The sequence below is a fragment of the Ranitomeya imitator genome, chromosome 4, assembly GCF_032444005.1.
Source record: "Ranitomeya imitator isolate aRanImi1 chromosome 4, aRanImi1.pri, whole genome shotgun sequence".
NCBI lineage: Eukaryota > Metazoa > Chordata > Amphibia > Anura > Dendrobatidae > Ranitomeya > Ranitomeya imitator.
In genome coordinates, this window is record NC_091285.1 from 447,517,974 (window position 1) to 447,543,442 (window position 25,469).

The 25,469-nt window shown below is 42.3% G+C and overlaps 1 protein-coding gene across 1 annotated transcript in view; it reads right to left on the reverse strand.

Annotated features, from left to right (window-relative positions):
- Window positions 1–25,469, reverse strand: part of LMAN1L (lectin, mannose binding 1 like) — a 173,823-nt gene that overhangs the window by 99,215 nt on the left and 49,139 nt on the right. The window contains exons 5-10 of the mRNA XM_069762093.1: window positions 23,768–23,867; window positions 17,217–17,340; window positions 16,554–16,609; window positions 15,884–16,001; window positions 14,981–15,168; window positions 10,208–10,275 (exon numbers count right to left, since the gene is read on the reverse strand). Coding sequence (XP_069618194.1) covers window positions 10,208–10,275; window positions 14,981–15,168; window positions 15,884–16,001; window positions 16,554–16,609; window positions 17,217–17,340; window positions 23,768–23,867 — 654 coding nt within the window. The remainder of the gene's footprint in view (window positions 1–10,207; window positions 10,276–14,980; window positions 15,169–15,883; window positions 16,002–16,553; window positions 16,610–17,216; window positions 17,341–23,767; window positions 23,868–25,469) is intronic.

The window sequence follows — 25,469 nt, forward strand, 5'->3', positions numbered from 1 at the left end:
CTTTTCGCCTCAATTTTTTCATTTTCACATGGGCAGTAGGGTAAAATGGATCATAAAATTTGTTGGGCAATTTCTCCCGAGTACGTCGATACCTCATATGTGGGGGTAAACCACTGTTTGGGCACTCGGCAGGGCTCGGAAGGGAAGGCGCGCCATTTGACTTTTTGAATGGAAAATTAGCTCCAATTGTTAGCGGACACCATGTCGCGTTTGGAGAGCCCCTGTGTGCCTAAACATTGGAGCTCCCCCACAAGTGACCCCATTTTGGAAACTAGACCCCCAAAGGAACTAATCTAGATGTGTGGTGAGGACTTTGAACCCCCAAGTGCTTCACAGAAGTTTATAACGCAGAGCCATGAAAATAAAAAAAAAAAAATTATTTTCTCAAAAATGATCTTTTAGCCTGCAATTTTTTATTTTCCCAAGGGTAACAGGAGAAATTTGACCCCAAAAGTTGTTGTCCAGTTTCTCCTGAGTACGCTGATACCCCATGAGTGGGGGTAAACCACTGTTTGGGCACACGTCGGGGCTCAGAAGGGAAGTAGTGACTTTTGAAATGCAGACTTTGATGGAATGGTCTGCGGGTGTCACGTTGCGTTTGCAGAGCCCCTGGTGTGCCTAAACAGTAGAAACCCCCACAAGTGACCCCATTTTAGAAATTAGACCCCCCAAGGAACTTATCTAGATATGTGGTGAGCACTTTGAACCCCCAAGTGCTTCACAGACGTTTACAACGCAGAGCCGTGAAAATAAAAAATCATTTTTCTTTCCTCAAAAATTATGTTTTAGCAAGCATTTTTTTTGATTCACAAGGGTAACAGGAGAAATTGGACCCCAGTAATTGTTGCGCAGTTTGTCCTGAGTATGCTGGTACCCCATATGTGGGGGTAAACCACTGTTTGGGCACACGTCAGGGCTCGGAAGTGAGGGAGCACCATTTGACTTTTTGAATACGAGATTGGCTGGAATCAATGGTGGCGCCATGTTGCGTTTGGAGACCCCTGATGTGCCTAAACAGTGGTAACCCCTCAATTCTAGCTCCAACACTAACCCCAACACACCCCTAACCCTAATCCCAACTGTAGCCATAACCCTAATCACAACCCTAACCCCAACACACTCGTAACCCTAATCCCAACCCTAACCCCAACACACCCCTAACCACAACCCTAATTCCAACCCTAACCCTAAGGCTATGTGCCCACGTTGCGGATTCGTGTGAGATATTTTCGCACCATTTTTGAAAAATCCGCGGGTAAAAGGCACTGCGTTTTACCTGCGGATTTTCCGCGGATTTCCAGTGTTTTTTGTGCGGATTTCACCTGCGGATTCCTATTGAGGAACAGGTGTAAAACGCTGCGGAATCCGCACAAAGAATTGACATGCTGCGGAAAATACAACGCAGCGTTTCCGCGCGGTATTTTCCGCACCATGGGCACAGCGGATTTGGTTTTTCATATGTTTACATGGTACTGTAAACCTGATTGAACACTGCTGCGGATCCGCAGCCAAATCCGCACCGTGTGCACATAGCCTAATTCTAAAGGTATGTGCACACGCTGCGGAAAACGCTGCGGATCCGCAGCAGTTTCCCATGAGTTTACAGTTCAATGTAAACCTACGGGAAACAAAAATCGCTGTGCCCATGCTGCGGAAAAACTGCACGGAAACGCAGCGGTTTACATTCCGCAGCATGTCACTTCTTTGTGCGGATTCCGCAGCGGTTTTACAACTGCTCAAATAGAAAATCGCAGTTGTAAAACCGCAGTGAAATGCGCAGAAAAACCGCGGTAAATCCGCCATAAATCCGCAGCGGTTTAGCACTGCGGATTTATCAAATCCGCAGCGGAAAAATCCGCAGAGGACCAGAATACGTGTGCACATACCGAAACCCTAACCCTAGCCCTAACCCTACCCCTAGCCCTAACCCTAACCCTAACCCTACCCCTAACCCTACCCCTAACCCTACCCCTAACCCTACCCCTAACCCTACCCCTAACCCTAACGATATTCTAACATTAGTGGAAAAAAAAAATTTTCTTTATTTTTTTATTGTCCCTACCTATGGGGGTGACAAAGGGGGGGGGTCATTTATTATTTTTTTTATTTTGATCACTGAGATATAATCTATCTCAGTGATCAAAATGCACTTTGGAACGAATCTGCCGGCTGGCAGATTCGGCGGGCGCACTGCGCATGCGCCCGCCATTTTGGAAGATGGCGGCGCCCAGGGAGAAGACGGACGGGACCCCGGCTGGATCGGTAAGTATGATGGGGTGGGGGGGGACCACGGGGGGGGATCGGAGCACGGGGGGGGGGAATCGGAGTGCGGGAGGGGTGGAACGGAGCACGGGGGGCGTGGAACGGAGCACGGGGGGCTGGAATGGAGCACGGGGGGGGTGGAACGGAGCACCGGGGGGGGTGGATCGGAGTGCAGGGGGGGTGATTGGAGCACGGGGGGGTGATTGGAGCACGGGGGGAGCGGACAAGAGCACGGGGGGGAGCGGAGCACTGGACGGAGGGGAGCCGGAGCAGTGTACCGGCCAGATCGGAGGGCTGGGGGGGGCGATCGGTGGGGTGGGGTGGGGGCACATTAGTGTTTCCAGCCATGGCCGATGATATTTCAGCATCGGCCATGGCTGGATTGTAATATTTCACCCGTTATAATAGGTGAAATATTACAAATCGCTCTGATTGGCAGTTTCACTTTCAACAGCCAATCAGAGCGATCGTAGCTACGAGGGGGTGAAGCCACCCCCCCTGGGCTAAACTACCACTCCCCCTGTCCCTGCAGATCGGGTGAAATGGGAGTTAACCCTTTCACCCTATCTGCAGGGACGCGATCTTTCCATGACGCCGCATAGGCGTCATGGGTCGGATTGGCACCGACTTTCATGACGCCTACGTGGCGTCATGGGTCGGGAAGGGGTTAATATAGACTCAGAAGGGATCCCATTAGTTTCATGAAAAATTTGGCATATGGATAGACTATCTTCATGTGGGTTGTTAGAGTATATGGATTCCACATCCATGGTCGCTAAGATGGCACTCTTAGGGAGAAGACCTATTGTAGATAGCTTTTTTTTAATAGGTCCATGGTGTCCTGTAAATAACTGGCTGTCTTCCTAATCAGCGGCTTGTGGTCATTTTCTACCCACTCAGATTTTTTCAATGAGTCTTCCCACCCCTAAGATAATTGGCCTCCCTGGGTTATTATTATTATTATTTATTTATATAGCACCATTAATTCCATGGTCCTGTACATGAGAAAGGGGTTACATACAGGGTTATAGATATTGTTTACAGTAAACAGGTTTACAGTGACAGACTGGTACAGAGGGGAAAGGACCGTGTCCTTGCGGACTTACATTCTATGGGATAGTGGGGAAGAGACAGAAGGTAGGGGTGAGGCGGCGGCTCTGGCGGTGGTGAGGCGGCGGAAGCGGCTCTGGCGGCGGAGAGGCGGCGGCTCTGGCGGCGGTGAGGCAGCGGCATGGTTATTGTAGGCTTTCCTGAAAAGATGGGTTTTCTGAAGGATCCGAGGATGGTGGATAATCGAACGTGTTGAGGCATGGAATTCCAGAGGATGGGGGATATTTGGGAGAAATCTTGGAGGCGGTTGTGTGAGGAACGAATAAGTGTGGAGGAGAGTAGGAGGTCTTGGGAGGATCGAAGATTACGTGAGGGAAGATATTGGGAGATTAGTTCAGAGATATAGGGAGGGGACAGGTTGTGTATGGCTTTGTAGATCAGTGTTAGTAGTTTGAACTGGATTCGTTGGGGAATTGGGAGCCAGTGGAGGGATTTGCAGAGGGGAGAAGCAGGGGAGTAGTGAGGAGAGAGGTGGATTAGCCGGGCAGCAGAGTTGAGGACAGGCTGGAGTGGTGCAAGAGAGTTAGCTGGGAGGCCACAGAGGAGGATGTTGCAGTAATCGAGGCGGGAGATGATGAGAGCATGCACAAGAGGTTTGGTAGATTGTGGGCTGACGAAGGAACGGATTCTAGCAATAGTTTTGAGTTCGAGGCGACAGGAGGTGGCAAGAGCTTGGACGTGAGGTTTGAAGGACAGGGCAAAGTCGAGAGTTACCCCGAGGCAGCGGATTTCAGGTGCGGGAGAGAGCGTGATGCAGTTTACCATAATAGATAGATCGGGTAAGGGGATACGTGAGGTGGGGAAAGATGATGAATTCGGTTTTGTCTACATTGAGTTTTAGGAAGCGAGAGGTGAAGAAGGAGGATATGGCTGACAGACACTCTGGGATTCTGGACAGCAGAGAGGTGACATCTGGGTCAGAGAGGTATATCTGAGTGTCGTCTGCATACAGGTGGTACTGGAAGCCATGGGACTTTATGAGTTGTCCTAGGCCAAGGGTATAGATGGAAAAAAGTAGGGGCCCTAGGACAGAGCATTGAGGGACTCCAACAGAGAGAGGGTTACCCGACTTATGAATCTTGGGAAGCATATAGAATATTCCTATCCTAGGATTCTCAGGTATAAACACCACAAGGTTTGTGGAATCTGTACACAGACCTCTGATTACGCTTTTCTTTTCTCCCCCACCCTTCACCATGACTCTTTGCACTGAAGCATCCAATGATGCAGTGCAAAGGTCACTGTGAAAGGAGGAGGAGCAGGGTCAGTTGTAACATTGCCAATTGTGACTAGTGGATTCTGTGCTCTCAGCTGTGTATAGAGGTGTTACTTGTCATTGTAATTCTGTCTCTGATGATGGGGACCCTTAGTTAAAACCTTTTCAGAAACAACAGAAAGTTTGAGTCTAAACTAGTGGCCATTATTAAAATTGCAAGATTTGTTTATTTTTTTTTAACAAAAAAAATTCAAATTAAAAAATACATGTAACGCAAAAACCTGAACTAAACAATATCTAATTTTCAGACACTTTCTCTTTAAAATATTTATAACGTGGCCCAAAAAAAGGTTACACCCTCCATTAACCTCTTCACAAACACCAATGGTAAATAAACGTTGGTGCTTGCTGGGCTTTGGCAGTGCAGACGTTTCTCTACAGTTGGCGGTCTTGGAGCGATTGATACCCCCAGAGTTCTGTAAGCGCTGGGACTCCGATGCAGAGCGATAGCCAATCAGTTCCCACCAATGTTAACCCTGTGTTATATTCAAGATACCATGATCAATAGCGATTGCAGCATTTAGGAGTTTGTAAGAGGGAGTGGGTCCATCTCTTACTACTCCAGCATCCCATGACATGATCATGGAGAAGCAGAGGATGTGATTCCAAAAATGGAACCAATAAAAACTACTAGTCCTGCAAAAAAACAAGCTCTCATATGACTGTGTCAACAGAAATATAGAAAAATCATAGCTCACAAAATATGGCAATGAAAAATGTTTTTTTTGTTTAAAAATCACTTTTTAGTGTGTGAAAAAAAAAGTGTGGTCGACCACAATTTTGTGCACTTCTGAAAAGACGGACGCCGTTGAATAGAGGCCAGACTGAGTCCAGAGTAACTCTGCTGTCTCATTATAGCTAATGGATGCCTAGATGCCTCAGGGGTTTCATCTGAATCATGTCATGCAGATATTTCAATGAAAACCCCGATATAAGTGCTCAGAGTAGAGCTCAAGATAAATGTGATCCAAAATGTTATGCAAAATGTTTCCAATAGAAGTGTCCATGTTGCTGGTAGCACAAAGGCTCTGGAAAAGCATTATCCCCCCCCCCCAAAAGAAGAAAAAAATCAAGCAAATTCTGCGCTCCCAAATCAAAATGCGCCCCTCCCTTCTGAGCCCTAGAGTGTGCTTAAACCACATTTACAGTTCACATTTGGTATTTCTGTAGCAATGACAACCTGCTTAATTTATTGGTGTGTGTCTTCAGAAGCATGAGCAGGGTACTACAATGTACTGGGCACTACCACGTACTGGACACTACAATGGCAGGTTTGCAAATTTCACTAAGCAGCATCCGCCTGTAGATAAATTCCCAGAGGGATGTAATTTCCAAAATGGGGTCACTTGAGGGGGGAATTCTGCTCTTTTCGCACTAAGGGCTTTGTATATGGAGTCCGCAAACTATTCTATGAAAATTTGTTCTCCAGGAGTCAAATAACATCCCTTCCCTCTTGAGTCTCACAGTGTGGCTATGCAGTACTGTACAGCCACATATGGGGTATTGTCACGTTCAGCTGAAATTGTGCAACACATTTTGGTACTATTTTTACCCATTTCACCTTGTGAAAATGTAAAATATGTGGCTAAATCAATTGTTTTGTAAAATGTAATTATTTTCTCTAAACCACCCAATGGTATAAAATTCTGTGACACATCTGTGGTGTTAATATAATCACTGTACCCATAGATGAATTGAGAGTTCTAGTTTGTAAAATGGGTTAACTTTTGGGAGGTTCTGCTGTTCTGGGACCTCAGGGACTCTGCCAATGTGACATGGCAACCTCAAACCATAACCGTAAAATCTGCAATAGAGAGTTCCTTGCCTTCTGAGCTTTGCACTGTGCTTCAAAAGTACTTTTTGACCACTTAACGGGTATTGGCGTACTGAGGAGAAATTTCATAACACATTGTACTGTTTGTTTTCTCTTATTACCCCTTTTGAAAATTACAAACCTGGGGCCAAAGCCACATTTTAATGGAAAAAATGCTAATCTTTTATCTACTCAGACCTGTGTTATACTATTCTATGAATTGCCTGAAGATTAAAAATACTCATTACTCCCCTAGATTAATTTCTTGAGAGGTGTAGTTTCCAAAATGGATGTCAACTGTGGGTGTTGCTTTTTTTTTTTTACCAAGTCAGGAGCTCTTTAAAAAGGTGACATTGCGTTCGCAACCTATTCCAGCCCAAATGGCGTACGTTCCCATCTGATGTGTGCCGTGTGTCCAAACAGTAGTTTTCTACCACATCTAGGGTATCTGCATACTGAGGAGCAATTGCACAACAAATTATTTGGTCCATTTTCTCTGGCAACCCTTGTAAAAATAAAAAAGTTTGGGCTAAAGCAACATTTTTGTAGGAAAAAATAGATTTTATATTTTCACGGCTCAACGTTCTAAAATTCTGTGAAGCACTTGCAGGTTCAAGGTGCTCACCATACATCTAGATAAATTCCTTTATGGGTGAAGTTTCCAAAATGGGGTCACTTGTGAGAGGGTCCCACTGTTTAAGCACATCAAGGGCTCTGCAAATGTGGCATGGAGTCCGCTATCTATTACAGCCAATTTTGCATTCCAAAAGTCAAATGGTGCTCCTTCCCTTCTGAGCCCTGCCGTACACCTAAACAGTCATTTTCCACCACTTATGGGATATCTGTGTACTCAGGAGAAATTACACAATAAATTGTATGGCCCGTTGTCTCCTGTTACCCTTGTAAAAATGCTAAATTTGGGGCTAAAGAAACATTTTTGTGGGAAAAAGTACAATTTTCATTTTTTCCTTCCATATTGCTTAAATTCTTTTTGAAGCACCTAAAGGGTCAATAAACTTCTCAAATGTGGTTTTGAGCCCTTTGAGGGGTGCAGTTTTTTAAATAGCGTCAGTTTGGGGTATTTTCCGTCACATAGATCCCTCAAAGTAACTTAAAAATTGATGTGGTCCCTAAAAAAATTGGTTTTGTAAATTTTGTTGGAAAAATCAGAAATTGCTGATTAACATTTAACCCTTCTAACTTCTTAACAAAACAGAAAAATATGTTATCAAAAATGATGCTAATGTGAAGTAGACATGTGGTAAATGATAACGTATATACTCGAGTATAAGTCGAGATTTTCAGTCCATTTTTTTTAGGCTAAAAGTGTCCCTCTCGGCTTATACTAGAGACATTGTCCCAGAGGGTCGGCGGGGGAGGGGGAGCGGCAGCTGTCACATCATACTCAGCTGCTCCCGGCACGGTCTCTGCACTTCCCTGCTTCTCCGATGGCCTCTGGTGCCTGCAGCATATGGGGCATATTATTCTGTGCAGCATCTTATGGGGCCATCAACCTTTGTGCAGCATTATATGGGGCATAATATTCTATAGAGCATCTTATGGGGCCATCATTAATCTTTTATGCAGAATTATATGGGGCATATTTTTATGGAGCATTATTTGGGGCTCCTGATTCAATATGGATATTCAAAAACGCTAAACCTATTGATATCTCAATTAATTTTTCTTTTATTTGTATCTATTTTTATTTTTAAATTTACCAGTTGCTGTTGGATTTCCCACCCTAGGCTTATACTCAAGTCAATAAGTTTTCCCAGTTTTTGTGGCAAAATTAGGAGTCTCTGCTTATAATCGGGTTGGCTTATACTCGAGTATATACAGTATTTTGTGTGATATAATTATCTGGTTTAAGGGCTTAAAAATTAAAAGTGAAAATTGCAAAATTTTCACCATAGTTCCGATATTCTCACAAAAAACCCTCAAAAAATATGTAGCTAAATTTACCACTAAGGCCTCTTTCACACTTCAGTCTTTTGGCGTCAGTCACTACCGACATAGTGACGGATTGACGGATCCGTCACAATTGTTGCGAAAACGGTTCTAACGGATCCGTTTTTTTGACGGATCCGTTACTTGGGGGTTGTCTGGGAGAAGTATCTACTTTTTGGAGCATGCGCAATTGAAAAAACGGATTGGGGCGACGGATCCGCCGAAAAAACGGTTGCGGCGGATCCGTCGCCCATAGGCGCCCATTCTATGGAATGGCGGACGCGACGGATCCGTCGCGATCCGCCATTTCGGCGTTGACAAAAAACGTTCCAATGTCCGTCTATTTTCAGAAAACGTCCGCCAAATTTCGACGGATCCGTCGCATGGCGGATGGAACGGACGACCATCCGTCACAATCCGTCACTAATGCAAGTCTATGGGAAAATAACGGATCCGTCAAAAAAAATGACGGATCCGTTATTTGAGGAAAATGGCGGTTTTAGACTGACGCCAAAAGACTGAAGTGTGAAAGAGGCCTAACATGAAGTAGAATATGTCACAAAAAAAAAACACTCTCAGAATCACTGGGATATGATGAAGCGTTCCAGAGTTGTTTCCAAGTATAGTGACACTGGTCAGAATTGTAAAAATTGGTCTGGTTATGAAGGTGAAAACAGACTCTGGCGCGAAAGGGTTAAAAAATGTACTGCTTTAGGCTACGTTCACATTAGCGTTCCGCTAATGTGCGTCGCTGTTGCGTCGGCGACGCAGCGGCGACGCGCCCTTATGTTTAACATAGGGGACGCGTGCGTTTTTTGGGTGGCGTGTTTCGACACGTGCGTCGTTTCCGACGCTAGCGTCGGACGCAAGAAAATTCAACAAGTTGCATTTTTCGTGCGTCCGATTTTCGTCAAAAAACGACGCACGCGTCGCAAAACGCAGCGTTTTTGCGCGCGTTTTGCGCGCGTTTTTTGTGCGTCGTGCGTTGCGTCGCCGACGCACCGGCGCGCAACGCTAATGTGAACGTAGCCTTACTGAAAGCGTTAGGCTACTTTCACACTAGCGTCGTACGACGCACGTCGCAATGCGTCGTTTTGCAGAAAAAACGCATCCTGCAAAGTTGTTTGCAGGATGCGTTTTTTTCTCCATAGGCTTGTATTAGCGACACATTGCCACACGTCGCAACAGTCGTGCGGCGGTTGCGTCGTGTTGTGGTGGACCGTCGGCACCAAAAAATGTTGCTTGTAACGTTTTTGGTGCGTTGTGTCCGCCATTTCTGACCACGCATGCGCGGCCGGAACTCCGCCCCCTCCTCCCCGCAACTCACAATGGGGCAGTGGATGCGTTGTAATAATGCATCCGCTGCCCCCGTTGTGCTGCGTTGACACAGGATGCATCGGTACGTCGGCCCGACGCACTGCGATGGGCCGACGCTAGTGTGAAAGTAGCCTTAGGCTGGGGAACACTTGCGAGTGCAATGCGAAAAACTCGCACGAGTCTCTGGCATCAATACGAGGCAGAAATACATGAAGCAGCACTCTCTGGTCCTGAGAGCCGGCGGCTGTGTCCGGTATTGATGCGAGAGACTCCTGCGAGTTTCTCACATTACACTCGCAAGTGGGACCCCAGCCTTAAAGCGACATTCACTCATGATTCACCAATTTTATTACAAGGTGGTGAGTGATACCTTTATAAATATGACATTCGAAATCCATCTTCATCAATCTGCAATCATAGTCTAACGCAGGCTATAGGTTCTAAAAATGGTGTAACCTGTCCAAGCTGACATTACTCACTTGAGATCCTTTATCATGGAGAGAAGATCTGGCATACCATTCATGACGGTTTCAAGACTACTGTGCACCTGCAAAACATGAGAGAGGAACTTTGTATCACTCTATAGCCAATATAATGCATTGAAAAGGTTTATGTTTATAGAATGTATTTTAGGTAGAAGAGGGACTTCCACGCTCCGGTTTGTAGGTTGGTATTGCATCTTCACTTTAGATTTTTTGATATTTGATATTTTTAGTGCTCGGAGATTTATTTTTTCTTGCCGCAGCTGAATGATTTAGATCTGTTAGCCAGCATAAGTACATGTGGGGATTCCCTAGCAACCAGGCAACCCCCACATGTACTTATGCTGGCTAACAGATGTAAATCATTCAGCTGCCGCAAGAAAAACTAAATCTCCGAGCACTAAAAAATACTCGGAGGACCCCCGAGCATGCTCGAGAAATCTCGAGTAACGAGTATATTCGCTCATCACTATTCCTGATCTGTCCTGCTGTGCTTTGCTGACCCAACCCGTGTCTGTTTACCTTCCACCTACCTATTCCTGCCCTTTTTTCCCTTGTGTATTTGGATTTCCCGGTATTGATTTTAGCTTGGCTTTGAGCTGATTCTGTCTCTCCCTTCTGACATTTCTTCTACTGACCGGTACTGATCTTTTGCTCTTGTCTGACTCTGCTCTTTTGGTTTTCCCTTGATACTGCGTTACCTCCTGGTATTGACTCGGCTCTCTGACTACTCTGCTGCCACCTAGTGGTAGCTCTACTGTAACACTGTGGGTCTGCTTTACAGCAGGATTTTCAACTCACTCTCCACTCTGTTGCCATCTAGTGGAGTCTGTGTTAATCAGCATTAACCCTCAGTACTACAGCGTGACAGTATGGAAGAACAAGGAGTCCTGGAAATGATGATATCATCATTGCAGAGTCCTGGTCTCTATAATCAAATCTGTGTGAGATTACCTGAAGGCACAGAAATATTTTGTGCAAGCCTACATCCCCCAAAAAAATCTCCAAGATGTTTGGAACAACCTACCTACAGAGTTTCTTATAAAACTGTGTACAACTGTACCTAGAAGAATTGGCGCTGTTTTCAAGACAAAGGTCTGTCACCAGTGGCATAACTAGAGTCTGATGATCCTCATACTGGTATATACTGGCCAAGAAAGCAAAAATTCTGCCGGGGTATGTAAACTTTTGAGCACAACTGTATATATAACATATATACATATACCCTCTTCCCTGTTATATATACAGTTGTGCTCAAAAGTTTACATACCCCGGCAGAATTTTTGCTTTCTTGGCCTTTTTTCAGAGAATATGAATGATAACACCAAAATTTTTCTACACTCTCGGTTAGTGGTTGGGTGAAGCCATTTACTGACAAACTATTGTGTTTTCTCTTTTTAAATCATAATGACAACCCAAAACTATTGATGGGCGAATCCCCTGATGATCGGAATAGGCAGGTTCGTCCAAGTTTTTTTTTTTAAAATTCGAGCTTGGGGCCGGAGATGACGTGAACTTGGGTCCGAAGCCCGAGCTTGGACTTTACAGATATGGGATGGGGCGGGTGGGCTCTAAAACAAAGCATAAACTTAATAATAAACATTATAATTATACTTACCTGTCCAGCGACGTGTCCTCCCATCCCCTGGCCGCATCTGCTTCCGGGGCTGCTCATTAACTTCCAGCCGTATTCACTGCACTTGGCAGTCTTCGGCTTTTTCCGGCAGTGTTCGTGCCGTATGTGTTTGAATGGCTACTGAAGGTAACATCCTCACCTGTGACCTGTTTGCTTGCAATCAGTGTGTGTGCATAAAAGCTGAGTGAGTTTCTGGGATCCAGACTGTTGCTTCTTTCAACCAGCCTCTGACGTTTCGGATTGTGAGTCATGGGGAAAGCAAAAGAATTTTCAACGGATCTACGGGAAAAGGTAGTTGAAGTATATACAACAGAAAATAGATGCAAAACGGTATCCAAGGAATTGATAATACCAGTCAGCGGCTTTCAAACTGTGATTAATAAATCGAAAATCAGGGGCTTTTTAAAAACAAAACCATGGTCAGATAGAGCAAGAAAAATTTCGTCCACAACTGTCAATAAAATTGTTCGGGATGCAAAGAAAAACTCACAAATAACATCAGCTGAAATACAGGACTCTCTGAAAACTAGCAGTGTGGCTGTTTTAAGATGCACAATAAGTAGGCACTTGAATAAAAATGGGCTGCATGGTAGAATCGCCAGAAGAAAGCCATTACTCTGCAAATGCCACAAAGTATCTCGCCTACAATACGCAAAACAACACAGAGACAAGCCTCAAAACTTCTGGAACAAGGAAATTTGGAGTGATGAGACCAAAATTTAACTTTTTGGCCACAACCATAAATGTTACATTTAGAGGGAGGTCAACAAGGCCTATGATGAAAGGAACACCATTCCTACTGTAAAGCACGGAAGTGGATTGCTGATATTTTGGGGATGAGTGAGCTACAGAGGTACAGGGAATTTGGTCAAAGTTGAAGGAAGGATGAATGCAGCACGTTATCAGCAAATACTGGAGGCAAATTTGCACTTATCAGCCCGGAAGCTGTGCATGGGATGTACTAGGACATTGAAACATGACCACAATCCAAAACACAAGGCCAAGTTGACCTGTCATTGGCTACAGCAGAACAAAGTGAAGGTTCTAGAGTGGCCATCTCAGTCTCCTGACCTCAATATCATTGAGCCACTCTGGGGAGGTTTCAAAAGCGCAGTTCAAACAGCCCAGGAATTTACAGGAACTGGAGGCTTTTTGCCAAGTAGAGTAGGCAGCTTTACCATCTGAGAAAATAAAGAACCTCATCCACAACTACCACAAAAGACTTAAAGCTGTCATTGATGTTAGAGGGGGCAAAACATGGTATTAAGAAATTGGGTATGTAAACTTTTGATCAGGGTCATTTGGATGTTTTGGGTTGTCATTATGATTTAAAAAGAGAAAACACAGTAGTTTGACAATAAATGGTTTCACCCAACCACTAACCATGAGTGGAGAGAAAGTTTTGGTTTTATCATTAATAATCTCTGAAAAAGGCCAAGAAAGCCAAAATTTTGCAGGGGTATGTAAACTTTTGAGCACAACTGTATATCCCTTATCCTGGTATATATATACACTGCAATGCCTTCATCCTGGTATATATGTTCCCCTTCCTGGAACAATGTTCTTTAATGTAGATAAAAAAAAAATTATACCTACTTTCCCTCCACACCCCTGCCAGATGGCGTCCCTTTCTGAAAGCTGGCAGCCTCATTCACCGTGCGTGCAAGTGACGGCAGCGTATGATTTCACTGCCATATGCCCCCAGTCACAGGCACGCCAATGTCAGGTACTGGCATCTGATTGGCTGTCAGTGTGTATTGATTTGCATGGACCCTACGCAACGGACACACATCCAGTTGAAAATTATTTTAACGTTAGTGGGCTCCTCACCCGCACGGTCGTGGTCGCGACCTTTGTGACCGTGGTTGTTACGCCCCTGGCCGTCACACCCAATACTGATTTAATTTAGATTTCTCTTTCGTTCATTCACTTCGCATTTTGTTAATTGATAATAAACGCATCTATTTTTAAAAGTACTCTTACTTTGCAGCATTTTTTACACACCTTTTACCCAGTAGTGTAGGTGTTGTGGATGTAATTATTTAGTAATTAGTGTTCCATAGATACATTTATTTGGATGAGTTGCACGTATCAAGCAGAACAATACAGTAAAATGATTACACTCAAAAACATTTATCCTGCTCAAAAAAAAAAACAGGAGCAAAAACAGAAAACCCTTTCTCTAAGCTCTTAATCCTTGAAATCATAAGCGGTTTAAGACCACAGCATCTAAGTAAATGAATGAATGAATAAGTGAATAGGAGGGGGGCGCTCATAAGCCAGTTGCAAGCAGTTTTCCTTTGCACAAAGTCTGTTGTCCTGCGTACTGATCACCTCTATACCCACTGTACATATGCAATTCAAGGAAACCTGTCACATTGTACATGCAGTTGGATCTGTGGACAGCATGGTGTAGAGAAGGAGGAGAAGCTGAACAGAATGATATATGAAATTGTCAGAAATGTTATTTGTAACTTGTCATTTATTCATTGAAATCCCTGGTGTTGGTATACAAGGGAGTCCAGTGGGCGGTCCTTCTTACGCAGTTATTCACAGCTATCTCTGCATGCACAGTCATACAGGTGAGACTGTCAATCACTAAGTAATCAAACAGGTAGGTGGCACACCCAGTCAATTAGCGTTAGCTTGATAAGGGTGCTTGATCCGATCCTCTGGAGCCAACCACAGAGCTCCTATAGACCAGTAGTAGACAGTATGAAGGAGCTGCACACCTAAAGGCACATAGGATTTATTGGCAGTATTTCATATCCATTGGTTCATCAGAAGTATGGGCTATGTCCACTGCATATATGTCAAGGGGATCCAGGGTGTGGGGTGGGATTCACCCTGCTATGAAATACTGTCAATAAGTCCTGAAGCATCTCCAAGTGCCTTTAGGTGTGTAGTTCCTTCACTGTCTACTATTTGTCAATCACCGAGTTGGCCGCCCACTGGATGCATGCAAACACCAGAGATTTCAAAGAATAAAGTGTAAGTTTTACGTTTTCCACAAAAATGTCTATCAATGCGATCAGCTCGTCCTGCTCTATAACATCCTGCATGGAGATCAGACACTATTTTCTCCATGGCAGGTTCCCTTTAGGTAGTAGACCCGAGTGCTGCCTTATACTCACATGTTCCATGCTTACAGTGGTGGTCTCATTGGCTTTGGAATTGGTCAATATCTCTCGGTGTCTGATCTGTGCCTCCAACGTCATGTTTAGTCTTGTTTTCAGTACTCTCGTCTCTTCCAGCAACCGAGTCTGTCCAAAAAGTATCATCTCTAGTTCCCGCTGACTCTCCGATTCAAACTCATCCTTTTCTGTCCATGATGAACAACAAGAAGATGTGAGGTTATGGATAAAGAAGGCACAGAAGTAACCAGCAAAAAACAGTATTCTAGTGCCTCTCATGGAGAGATATCGTCAGGTTGAATAGAATTCTGCAGGCCAAACTTCCTGGCAAAGCAGCGCCTAAAATAATGCTAATAATATAGCAACATTATACATGTATATCTTCAGATCTGTACCGGAGTGCATACCTTCAGGTTTCCAATGTGGAAATAAAAACTAAATGTTCTATTCAATGGTGAAACTTTAAGCTCATAGGCCCCAATGCAAAATCTCAAACATGGACCCCTATTAGCAGGGGCCTTTAATAATATTGGTCTTCTCATATGGGCTAAAAGGACTTTTTGAGCACCCCTAGTTTCCAGGGCCTGGATGTGACTGCAACCCCTGGTTGTATAGTATTTGGTAGCTTCATCATGTTGCAGTCTGCACAGTCTGTTTATTTGGGGCAGGGTCGAAGGAGTCTTAAAAGGTTATTCCCATCATGCTGGAGGTCTCAGGGAGCGGATCTCCACCTTTGCCATAGGGTAACACATTTAATGATGGAAATATTCCATCATGGCTACTTCTACCCTGCCCCAAATAAATGGCCTGTGCGGACTGTAATGTGATGAAGACTCCAGCTGCTGGATGACCACTGATCCTGAGAGAATATGACATATCAATGGAGAATGCTCAAACTCAAACCTTCTACAGGATGTTTCTTCTGGAAGTCTTCCATGTTCTTTTCCAGTTCCTTCTGAAATTCCTCATATTCTTTCTCGTACCTTTCCCTCTCGTCCTTTGGGATCTGAGCTGCTGGTGACTTTAATGCAAAACATGCAGTAGTTTACACAGAGACTACATATAGATGTAACAGCTGCCAAGATGACGACTGCCACATTATATTAATAGTGTAGTGTGCTGCAGCTGTCATGTTGGCACACAATACTTCAGTTCATGAAATTGGTCCTATTAATCATAAATTCTGATGAACCAGAACATTTCCAAAACAAAGCCTATCCATATTACAATTTTACTTTGTGACATCTTAGGTGCATTCGCCTCTAATAAATAACTATGGAATACTATTTTCTCTTTCAGTGTCCAATAACACAGCCACAGCAGCGGATAGGAGGCCCAGATGCTGGGATGGCTTTAGTTAGGTGGTAAGATCTGTCACTTTACAATTATCTGAATGCCATTTTGACATTGTCCATGCTGATTGCACAGAGACAGTTCTCTGATAAAGATATATTACAAAGTTTCTTATTTCCAGGGGTACTATTAAAATAAAAATTTGGATACTCTTTAAATTCAGAGAAGGGAAATTGGATTATATAATAGATAAGTAATATAAGGAAAAATGTTATGTTACCTCTTCCCAGCTTGTGCTTAGACTGTACACCATAAATGAGAAAACATCATGGTTATCTGAGAGAAAGAAAGAGAAAGATTAACCCCAAAGTGCTACATAAGGAATTAGTAACTTAATAATACATCCATAATTACCAGAGTAATTATCCTAGTCTGTGTGCTAAACATACATTAGTCTTAAGAGTAACAGCGCCACCTAGTGCCACAAGTATCAAGATACTGAAAAGTATCAAAGAAACAGGCAGATATTATGTTCAGCAGTATATAGAAAACGCATTCATACTACTGGGAATCTTATGGCACTTCAAAGATGATTTTACAGAGGCCGTTAGAATAAAATGCAAGTAAATTCAATTCGCCAATGATGAGCATAAACCAATAATGTAGTGATCATTTCTGCACGCATAATATATTAATACTGATTACCTTAATACATATTAACGTGCCAGCAATATGACTCAAAATAATTATTTGTTCTCTATGTACAGCTCCTGCATAAGGTTTCTCACTTTACACCCTGATAATAGTACAGTACAAATACTAAAATTATAACTAGCAATCTTTGAAGACAAGGAAAGTGGCTAATAAATGTTGGTATGTTAAATTTTCAAAGAAATTATTTAATTCTAATAAAAATTTTAAACATGAAATATGGCAGTATCACCTGCGAGTGCCGATGTAGCTGCCGAGATGCCAAAATATCCAGTGGATGGGATCACCATATTAGGCACCTGTGCACACTGCTCATACAGAGTGTTCCTGGGAGAAAAGCCAGTCTGTACAAAGATCTGAACAAAGAAAAATCAGATAATTATCAGTAAGCAATGAGATACAGGTGCTTCTCATAAAAATAGAATATCATCAAAAAGTAAATTTATTTCAGTTCTTCAATACAAAAAGTGAAACTCATTATACAAAGTCATTACAAATAGAGTTATCTATTTCAAGTGTTTATTTCTGTTAATGTTGATGAATATGGCTTACAGCCAATGAAAACCCAAAAGTCATTATCTCTGTAAATTAGAATAATTAATAATTGTCTCTTTATTTATATAGCACCAAAATATTCCACAGTGCTTTACAGTTTTTGCACATATCATCTCCCCGATGGGGCTCACAATCTAAATTGTTGAACAAAAAAACACCTGTAAAGGCTTCCTAAGCATTCAAAAAGGTCCCTTAGTCTGTTTTAGGAGGCTCCACAATCATGGGGAAGACTGCTGCCTTGACAGATGTCCAGAAGGCAGTCATTGACACACTTCACAAGGATGGTAAGCCACAAATGTCATTGCTAAAGAATCTGGCTGTCAACAGGGTGCTGTATCCAACAAAGCTGCCACCAGGAATTTCAGGGCCCCATACTGGCAACATTTTCGTCCCCCTTGAGACTCCACCCAGGCTCCACCCCAGCTCTGCCTCCAACCTTCCACAAAGAAAAACTCCACTTCTGCACCATATCCTCACCAATCACACATTATCAGTTCCCATTTAACATCAGATCACATAAATATCCATCAGCTTTTGTTTTGGCTAAAAGATTTTTTTTTAAGCCGCCACCACGACTAGGTAGACTCTTTTGGCCAGGCCCTATTCTACTCTAGCCTAATAAATATTTGTTCAAATATCCAATACTCTTTTTAGTTATATTTTTATTTATGTTTTTTTTAAGTGAATGTGTCACATCAATTTCTAAAATGAACAATAACATGACATACAAAGGACAAATACTGTCACACCGTGACCAGACCGCATATTACCACCCGGAAGAAGCTCACGCGAAACGCGCGTCGGAGCTGCGCACACTTGGTCACCAATAGGGATACCATGGGTAAGAACAGGCTGCTGATATGACTAACTTGTTCTGAATTGTATAGTTATATGAGGAATTACTGATTAACTGGTGTCCGCAAGTGGGTTGAGATTTGCGGGAGTGACTTGCACTGGCACTTTAACATTGTTCTCCCCTTTTTCCCACATTATCTTCCTTTTTTTATCTGTCACGACAGTCTGTTCCCCCATCCTTTATTATGCAGGTTGACCTTGTGTAATACACCTGTTTTGGTCACTTTTTACTTTGTCTATAAATGTATTGTTACAGTATTTATTTTTATGTAACAATTTCGTATATGAGAGTGTCCGTTGTTACTATAACTTCCTCTACCACTGTGATTGAGGTATTATGGATTAACATGTATTCTGGTTTTAAGAAGTGAGTTTTTCACATAGTGACTGAATACCACCACATACAAGGCACAAATACTGCCACACCATGGCCGAACCACATAAAACCATCACATAGTGACCTATAAAACAACATACAAGAGACAAATACCACCACACCATGACCAAACCACATATTACCACCACATAGGGAACGAATAATACCACATACAAGGGTCAAATACGGCCACACCATGACCGGACCACATATTACAACCACATAGTGACCGAATACTACAATACTGATCATTAATAAAAAAATACTAATGTTACCATAAGCGCCATTATACATAGGAGCTTTGTATATAGTACACATTGTTTAGTGTCAATGTACAGGTATCACACTGACTCACCGGTGACGTCGCTAGTTGAAGTCCTTCATCTTCGCTTTTCATTTTCATACAGTTCACAACTCCATCACTTCTTTCAGCCACACATTTATCTAGAGCACATTCCCCAATTTTTCCCCAACTTCTACACTATGCCAGATGAAGAAAAAAGCTACTGTGTCGCCCTGCACAGTAACTGGACCTCTCCTTTCCCACACTGAAGACAATATCCTCAAAAATAATATCCCTTAATTAGCCCGTACAATAATAATATCCCACATTCTGGACCCCACGTGTCCCCCCATTCTGCCTCATGTCTCTCCATACTTCCCCCCCATGTCTCTCCATATTGCCCCTATAGTCATCCATAATAGTCTAATGTACGCCATAGTCATATATAGCAGTATAATGCACCTTCATAGTAGTGTAATATACCCCAAAGTCCTATATAGTATAATGCACCGCCATAACAGTATAATGCATCTACATAGCAGTATAATACACACCCAGTCATATATAGTATAATGTAGCCCCAGTCATATATAGTATAATGCACCCCCATACCAGTTTAATGCACCCCCATAGTAGTATAATGCACAGCCATAGTGGCATAATGCACTTACATAGTATTATAATGCAACCCCATAGTAGTATAATACACCCCCATAGTGGTATAATGCATCTCCATAGTGGTATAATGCACCCCACATAGCGGTATAATACACCCCCATAGTGGTATAATGCATCTCCATAGTGGTATAATGCACCCCCATGGTGGTATAATGCACCCCCATGGTGGTATAATACACTCCCATGGTGGTATAATGCACTTCCATGGTAGTATAATACACCCCCATGGTAGTATAATGCACCCCCACAGTTATATATAGTATAATGCACCCCATAGTGGTATAATGCAGCCCCATAGTGGTATATTGCAGCCCCATGGTGGTATAATGCACCCCTATAGTGGTATAATGCACCCCCATTGTAATATAATGCAGTACCATAGCAGTATAATGCACCTCCATAATATAATGCAGTCCCATATTATAATGCACCCCCTTGTCATATATAGTGTAATGCACCCCATAGTATAATGCACCCCCTTGTCATATATAGTATAATGCAGCCCCATAGTATAATGCACCCTCTTGTCATATATAGTGTAATGTAACCCATAGCAGTATAATGCACCCCATAATGGTATAATGCAGCCTCATAGTGGTATAATGCAGTCCCATAGCAGTATAATGCAGCCTCATAGTGGTATAATGCAGTCCCATAGCAGTATAATGCAGCCTCATAGTGGTATAATGCAGTCCCATAGCAGTATAATGCAGCCTCATAGTGGTATAATGCAGTCCCATAGCTGTATAATGCAACCCCATAGTATAATTCAGCCCCATAGTATAATGCACCCCCTTGTCATATATAGCATAATGCACCCCCATAGTATAATGCACCCACTTGTCATATATAGTATAATGCACCCCCTTGTCATATATAATATAATGCACCTCATAGAAAAATGCACCCCCATAGTAATATAATGCACCCCCATACCACGACTTTACAAAAATAAAAAAAAATTCTCCTTACCTGGCTGAGGTCCAGAAGTGTCCTCTGCTACAATTCAGCTGAGGCGCGCAGCGTCGTTCCGGCGTATGACTGTGACATCATACGTCAGCGAAGTTTGCGCTGACGTCAGCTGCCGGTCTGTGATTGACTGGCGGCTGTTAACTGTTGCCGTGCGGGAGCAATTTCCTGTACGGCAACAGATTTTAACTGATCGTGTGTCTGAGGATGCACAATCAGTTACTGAAGCGGCAGGATCATGCTCTGGGGCCTGGTGGGCCCCCTCTGCTCATCGGGTCCCATACGCCAGTAAGGACAATAATGCCCTGATGGCGGCCCTGGTATCCAAGCATATTAATGGAAATTTCAGTGGAAGGAAAAAGTGTGATAGAGAAAGGTGCACAAGCAAGCGGGATAACCGCAGCCTTGAAAGGATTGTTAAGAAAAGGCCATTCAAAAATTTTGGGGAGATTCACAAGGAGTGGACTGCTGCTGGAATCATTGCTTCAAGTACCACCACACACAAATGTATCTAGGACATGGGCTACAAGTGTCGCATTCCTTGTGCCAAGCCACCCATGACGAATAGACAACACCAGAAGCGTCTTACCTGGGGCCAAGGAAAAAAAGAACTGGACTGGGCTGTTGCTCAGTGGTTCAAGGTGTTGTTTTCAGATGAAAGTAAATTTTGCATTTCATTTGGAAATCAAGGTCCAGAGTCTGGAGGAAGATTGGAGAGGCACACAATCCAAGCTGCTTTAGGCCTAGTGTGAAGTTTCCACAATCGGTGATGGTTTGGGGAGCCATATCATCTGCTGGTGTAGGTCCACTGTGTTTTATCAAGACCAAAGTCAGCTCAGCCGTCTACCAGGAAATTTTAGAGCACTTCATGCTTCCCTCTGCCGACAAGCTTTGTGGAGATGGAAATTTAATTCTCCAGCAGGACTTAGTACCTGTCCACACTGCCAAAAGTACCAATACCTGGTTTAAAAACAACAGTATCACTGTGCTTGATCTTGCCTGTCCTTAACCTCATAGAGAATCTATGGGGTATTGTCAAGAGAAAGATGAGAGACACCAGACCCAACAGTATAGATGAGCTGAAGGCTGCTATCAAAGCAACCTGGGCTTCCATAACATCTCAGCAGTGCCACAGGCTGATCACCTCTATGCCATGCTGCATTGATGCAGTAATTGATGCAAAATGAGCCTTGACTAAGTTTTGAGTGCATTTACTGACCATACATTTCAGTAGGACAACATTTCAGATTTCAAAATCATTTTTCAAGCTGGTGTTATAAAGTATTCTAATTTACTGAGATAATGACTTTTGGGTTTTCATTGGCTGTAAGCCATAATCATCAACATTAACAGAAATAAATACGTGAAATAGATCACTCTGTTTGTAATGACTCCATATAGGAGTTTCACTTTTTGTATTGAAGAACTGAAATAAATTCATTTTTTGATGATATTCTAATTTTGTGAGAAACACTTGTATGTGCAGAGTCCATTTGGTAACTAGTTGTTCAACTACCAAGGCAAGTAGTACACATCTATGACTAGTGCACAGAACATGAGCAGTGGTTGTATGATTGCAAAATTTCAGCTCTACTGACAATTTACAAGTTTGCTACAATATGATCACAGCCATAAGGTGCAATATATTACCATTGTCTTTCACTATAGCCAAACATAACAGTTTAACTCATTGACCAGTAGGTGGCAGGATATGGCAGTAATGTTGACTGTAATAATCCCATCAAGAATAAGAGCTCCCCAGCCAAGCAGTATGGTTTGTGTTTAGCAAACAACCAGCACATCTTTATTGCTCCGTTATGTAACAGAATAAATCACACTAGCAACATCTGTTTCTTAGAAAGCATCAAGATCTATGACTCAGGTGTAATATAGTGTCAGACACATAATAAAAGCTACTAAACTGGGCAGCCATAACATTTCTGGCAACTATTTCTGTTCAGTACACACAGACCTAACTGCTTAGGTTTAGAGGTTGGAGAACCTGTGCAAACTGCGCCCCAAGGCCACATACACCGTGTGCACAATTATTATTCAATTTGTATTTTTGATGATTAATTTTATTACTGAACAAATACAGTGCTATCGGCAAGTCCAAAAGGTTATTAATCTGTACATATAAGAAAGTAAAAATGAGGTATTGTCTGTCTAAAATCACATTAACACTATTAGTATTTTGGTCAGTATTTTACCTCAGTATGTGTAAGCCAAAACCAGGAGTGGGTGATAAATACAGAAGTGGTGCACATGTTTCTATTACACTTTTCCTCTGATTGTTCCACTCCTGGTTTTGGCTTACAAATACTGATGGCAAATACTGAACATGTGAATAGGGCCTTAGAAGAAAATCTATCTTATCGATTGTAAGGTTGCGAGCAGGGCCCGCACTACTCCTTTAACTGATGAACTATGTGTAACTTTGGGATTTCTTTACTGTATGTACCTTTCCCTGCTTAATTTGTGATATATGTTGGTGCAATATAAATAGAACTATTATTATGTGTAAAGAATTGTTATGCAACAACATACATTTTCACATCTCAATTGTTTATTTTCATCTGTTAAAATGAGAATAACCAAACCGCTAAATTTGAAAATGGTTGGCTAACCAGTATTCAGCACATGAGCAGCTCAAGTGTAAAAATTAACATTTAACCATTTAAAAAAAAATAATAAAAACTAAAAAGATCTGTTAGTGATTACTGACTGCCTTAAGACGTTGAGGACAAAGCTGCTGTGGGGATTTTGATATTACAAAGCACCATTTCTGCACACTCTACTTATTACACAGTTTTAGTGGTATAATGGTACATATACACACACAAAGGGAAATTCAACATTTTAGCAACTATACATCTAAGCTAAAGATGCGGGCGCAGGGACTCGAACATGTCACTCAAGCACCCGTTATACTCTGTGTATACAGGAGCACCCTAGGCAAACTCGAGTAAGGAGCCCTTGCGCTCATCATCACTAATCATGAATCTGGATTTACACAGTACGCGTATACAGAAAAGCCCCAGTACATATAAATGTTTGGGACACTTACTCGCAGAGTTCTTTTATAATATGTTATCTTTATTTTGAAAGGACGAATTGTGTTCCTGAAATGTTTCACACAAGTGCCCAGTGCTTGACTCGAGCCATCCCTAAAAAAAAAAACAAGAAAAAAAAACTGCTGATCCTGAACTTTTATATGGTATATGGCATGATTAATCGGCAACAGAAATGAAACATACAGTGGCGAGTTGTGAAACCTTACCTAGAAAAAAAATAAACAACTATAAAAATAGTAACAGAAATAAATAACTACATTTGAAAGTGTAGGTTGCATTGTATTTATGTAAGCAGCTCTGGCCATTTAAATAACAGTCAGGAGTAGTATAGGAGGCCCAATTCATCATTTGCAACATTCTTTTAAGTGACTCCTTTTTTATTTGTTTTGTGATGTTCATTGCATTTTTTTTTAATTAACCAAATTCGTCAAAATGATTCACATGGATTTTCGACTTTTGAGCAAAAAAAAAAAAAATTACCGTAGACATATTTTGTAGTACCGCTAGTATTGGAATGCAATTCTGCAAAAATGTTGTAAGGTTTCAAAAAGTTGCAAATGATGAATTACCTCCAAAACATCTGGACAATGAAAACAATGCTCATAATGAGGAATAGCAAAAATGTTACTAAACCAAGTAAAGTTAAATTAAAGAAGGCACAAATTAATTAATAAGGCGCAATCATATCTTTCACTGTTATAACAATGTTTGCTCCAAAAAAAAACCGCACAACTTTTTAAAATATTTTTTCTAAAGTAAATGCAGGAAATTGGGGCTAAAAATTATTCTTGCAATGGAGTTCCCTTTAAAATTTGGCACCATTTGCCTTCTGTTGCCTCTATAATACACGGGCTGCAGAATAGGTTAAAGAGGAGAGATGAGCGAATATTTCAATGTTCTGTTCGGATTACGATTGCTGATTTTGGAATATTCGCTGATTTATTCATTGAATATTTGCCAAACATAGCTGAACGCCATTGAAGTCAATGGGAGGCAAAACCAAACGCAGGCACAACACCTTCAAAAGTTCTCAAAACACATCAAATTAGGGTCAGCCCCCAGGAATGTGGCCTCAATTCACCCGCAGTACAAATTTTAGAATGGCACCTCAGCAATCAGCCAGGCATGAGATATCAGGGACAGCATTTACAGCTTTCAATTGAACTTTAAATTAAGACGAGGTGGGTGAGGGATCAGTGTAGGCCTGCTGTGCTGGGTGCCCTGATACCACATGCAACACCTCAACCTGCTTTGATGCTCAGTCACACTCAGGTGGCACAAATAGTTTTATACACTACTATTGTCAGAAAAATGTAAGGATAGTAACACGGGTCGTAGGCTCAAAGAAAGTGGAGGCCTGCAAGTCTCGGAGGCCAACTGCTACAGGCAACACACATGAAAGAAACCCAACCAGGAGTCTACGCATTTCCAAAAATTAGTGGCAGACACCAACAAAGTGGCATCAATTTCACCAGAGTAGAAATAGTATGATAGGGAACGACAGGTCTTCCACTACACCCAACCCAGCAGATGGAGAGTCCAAATCAGGACTCTCCACATTTCTAAAAATTAATGGCAGACACCATCAAAGTGGTATCAATTTCACCAGAGTAGAAATAGTATAATGGGGAGCGACATCTCTTCCACTACACCCAACTCAGCAGATAGAGAGACCCAATCAGGACTCTCCACATT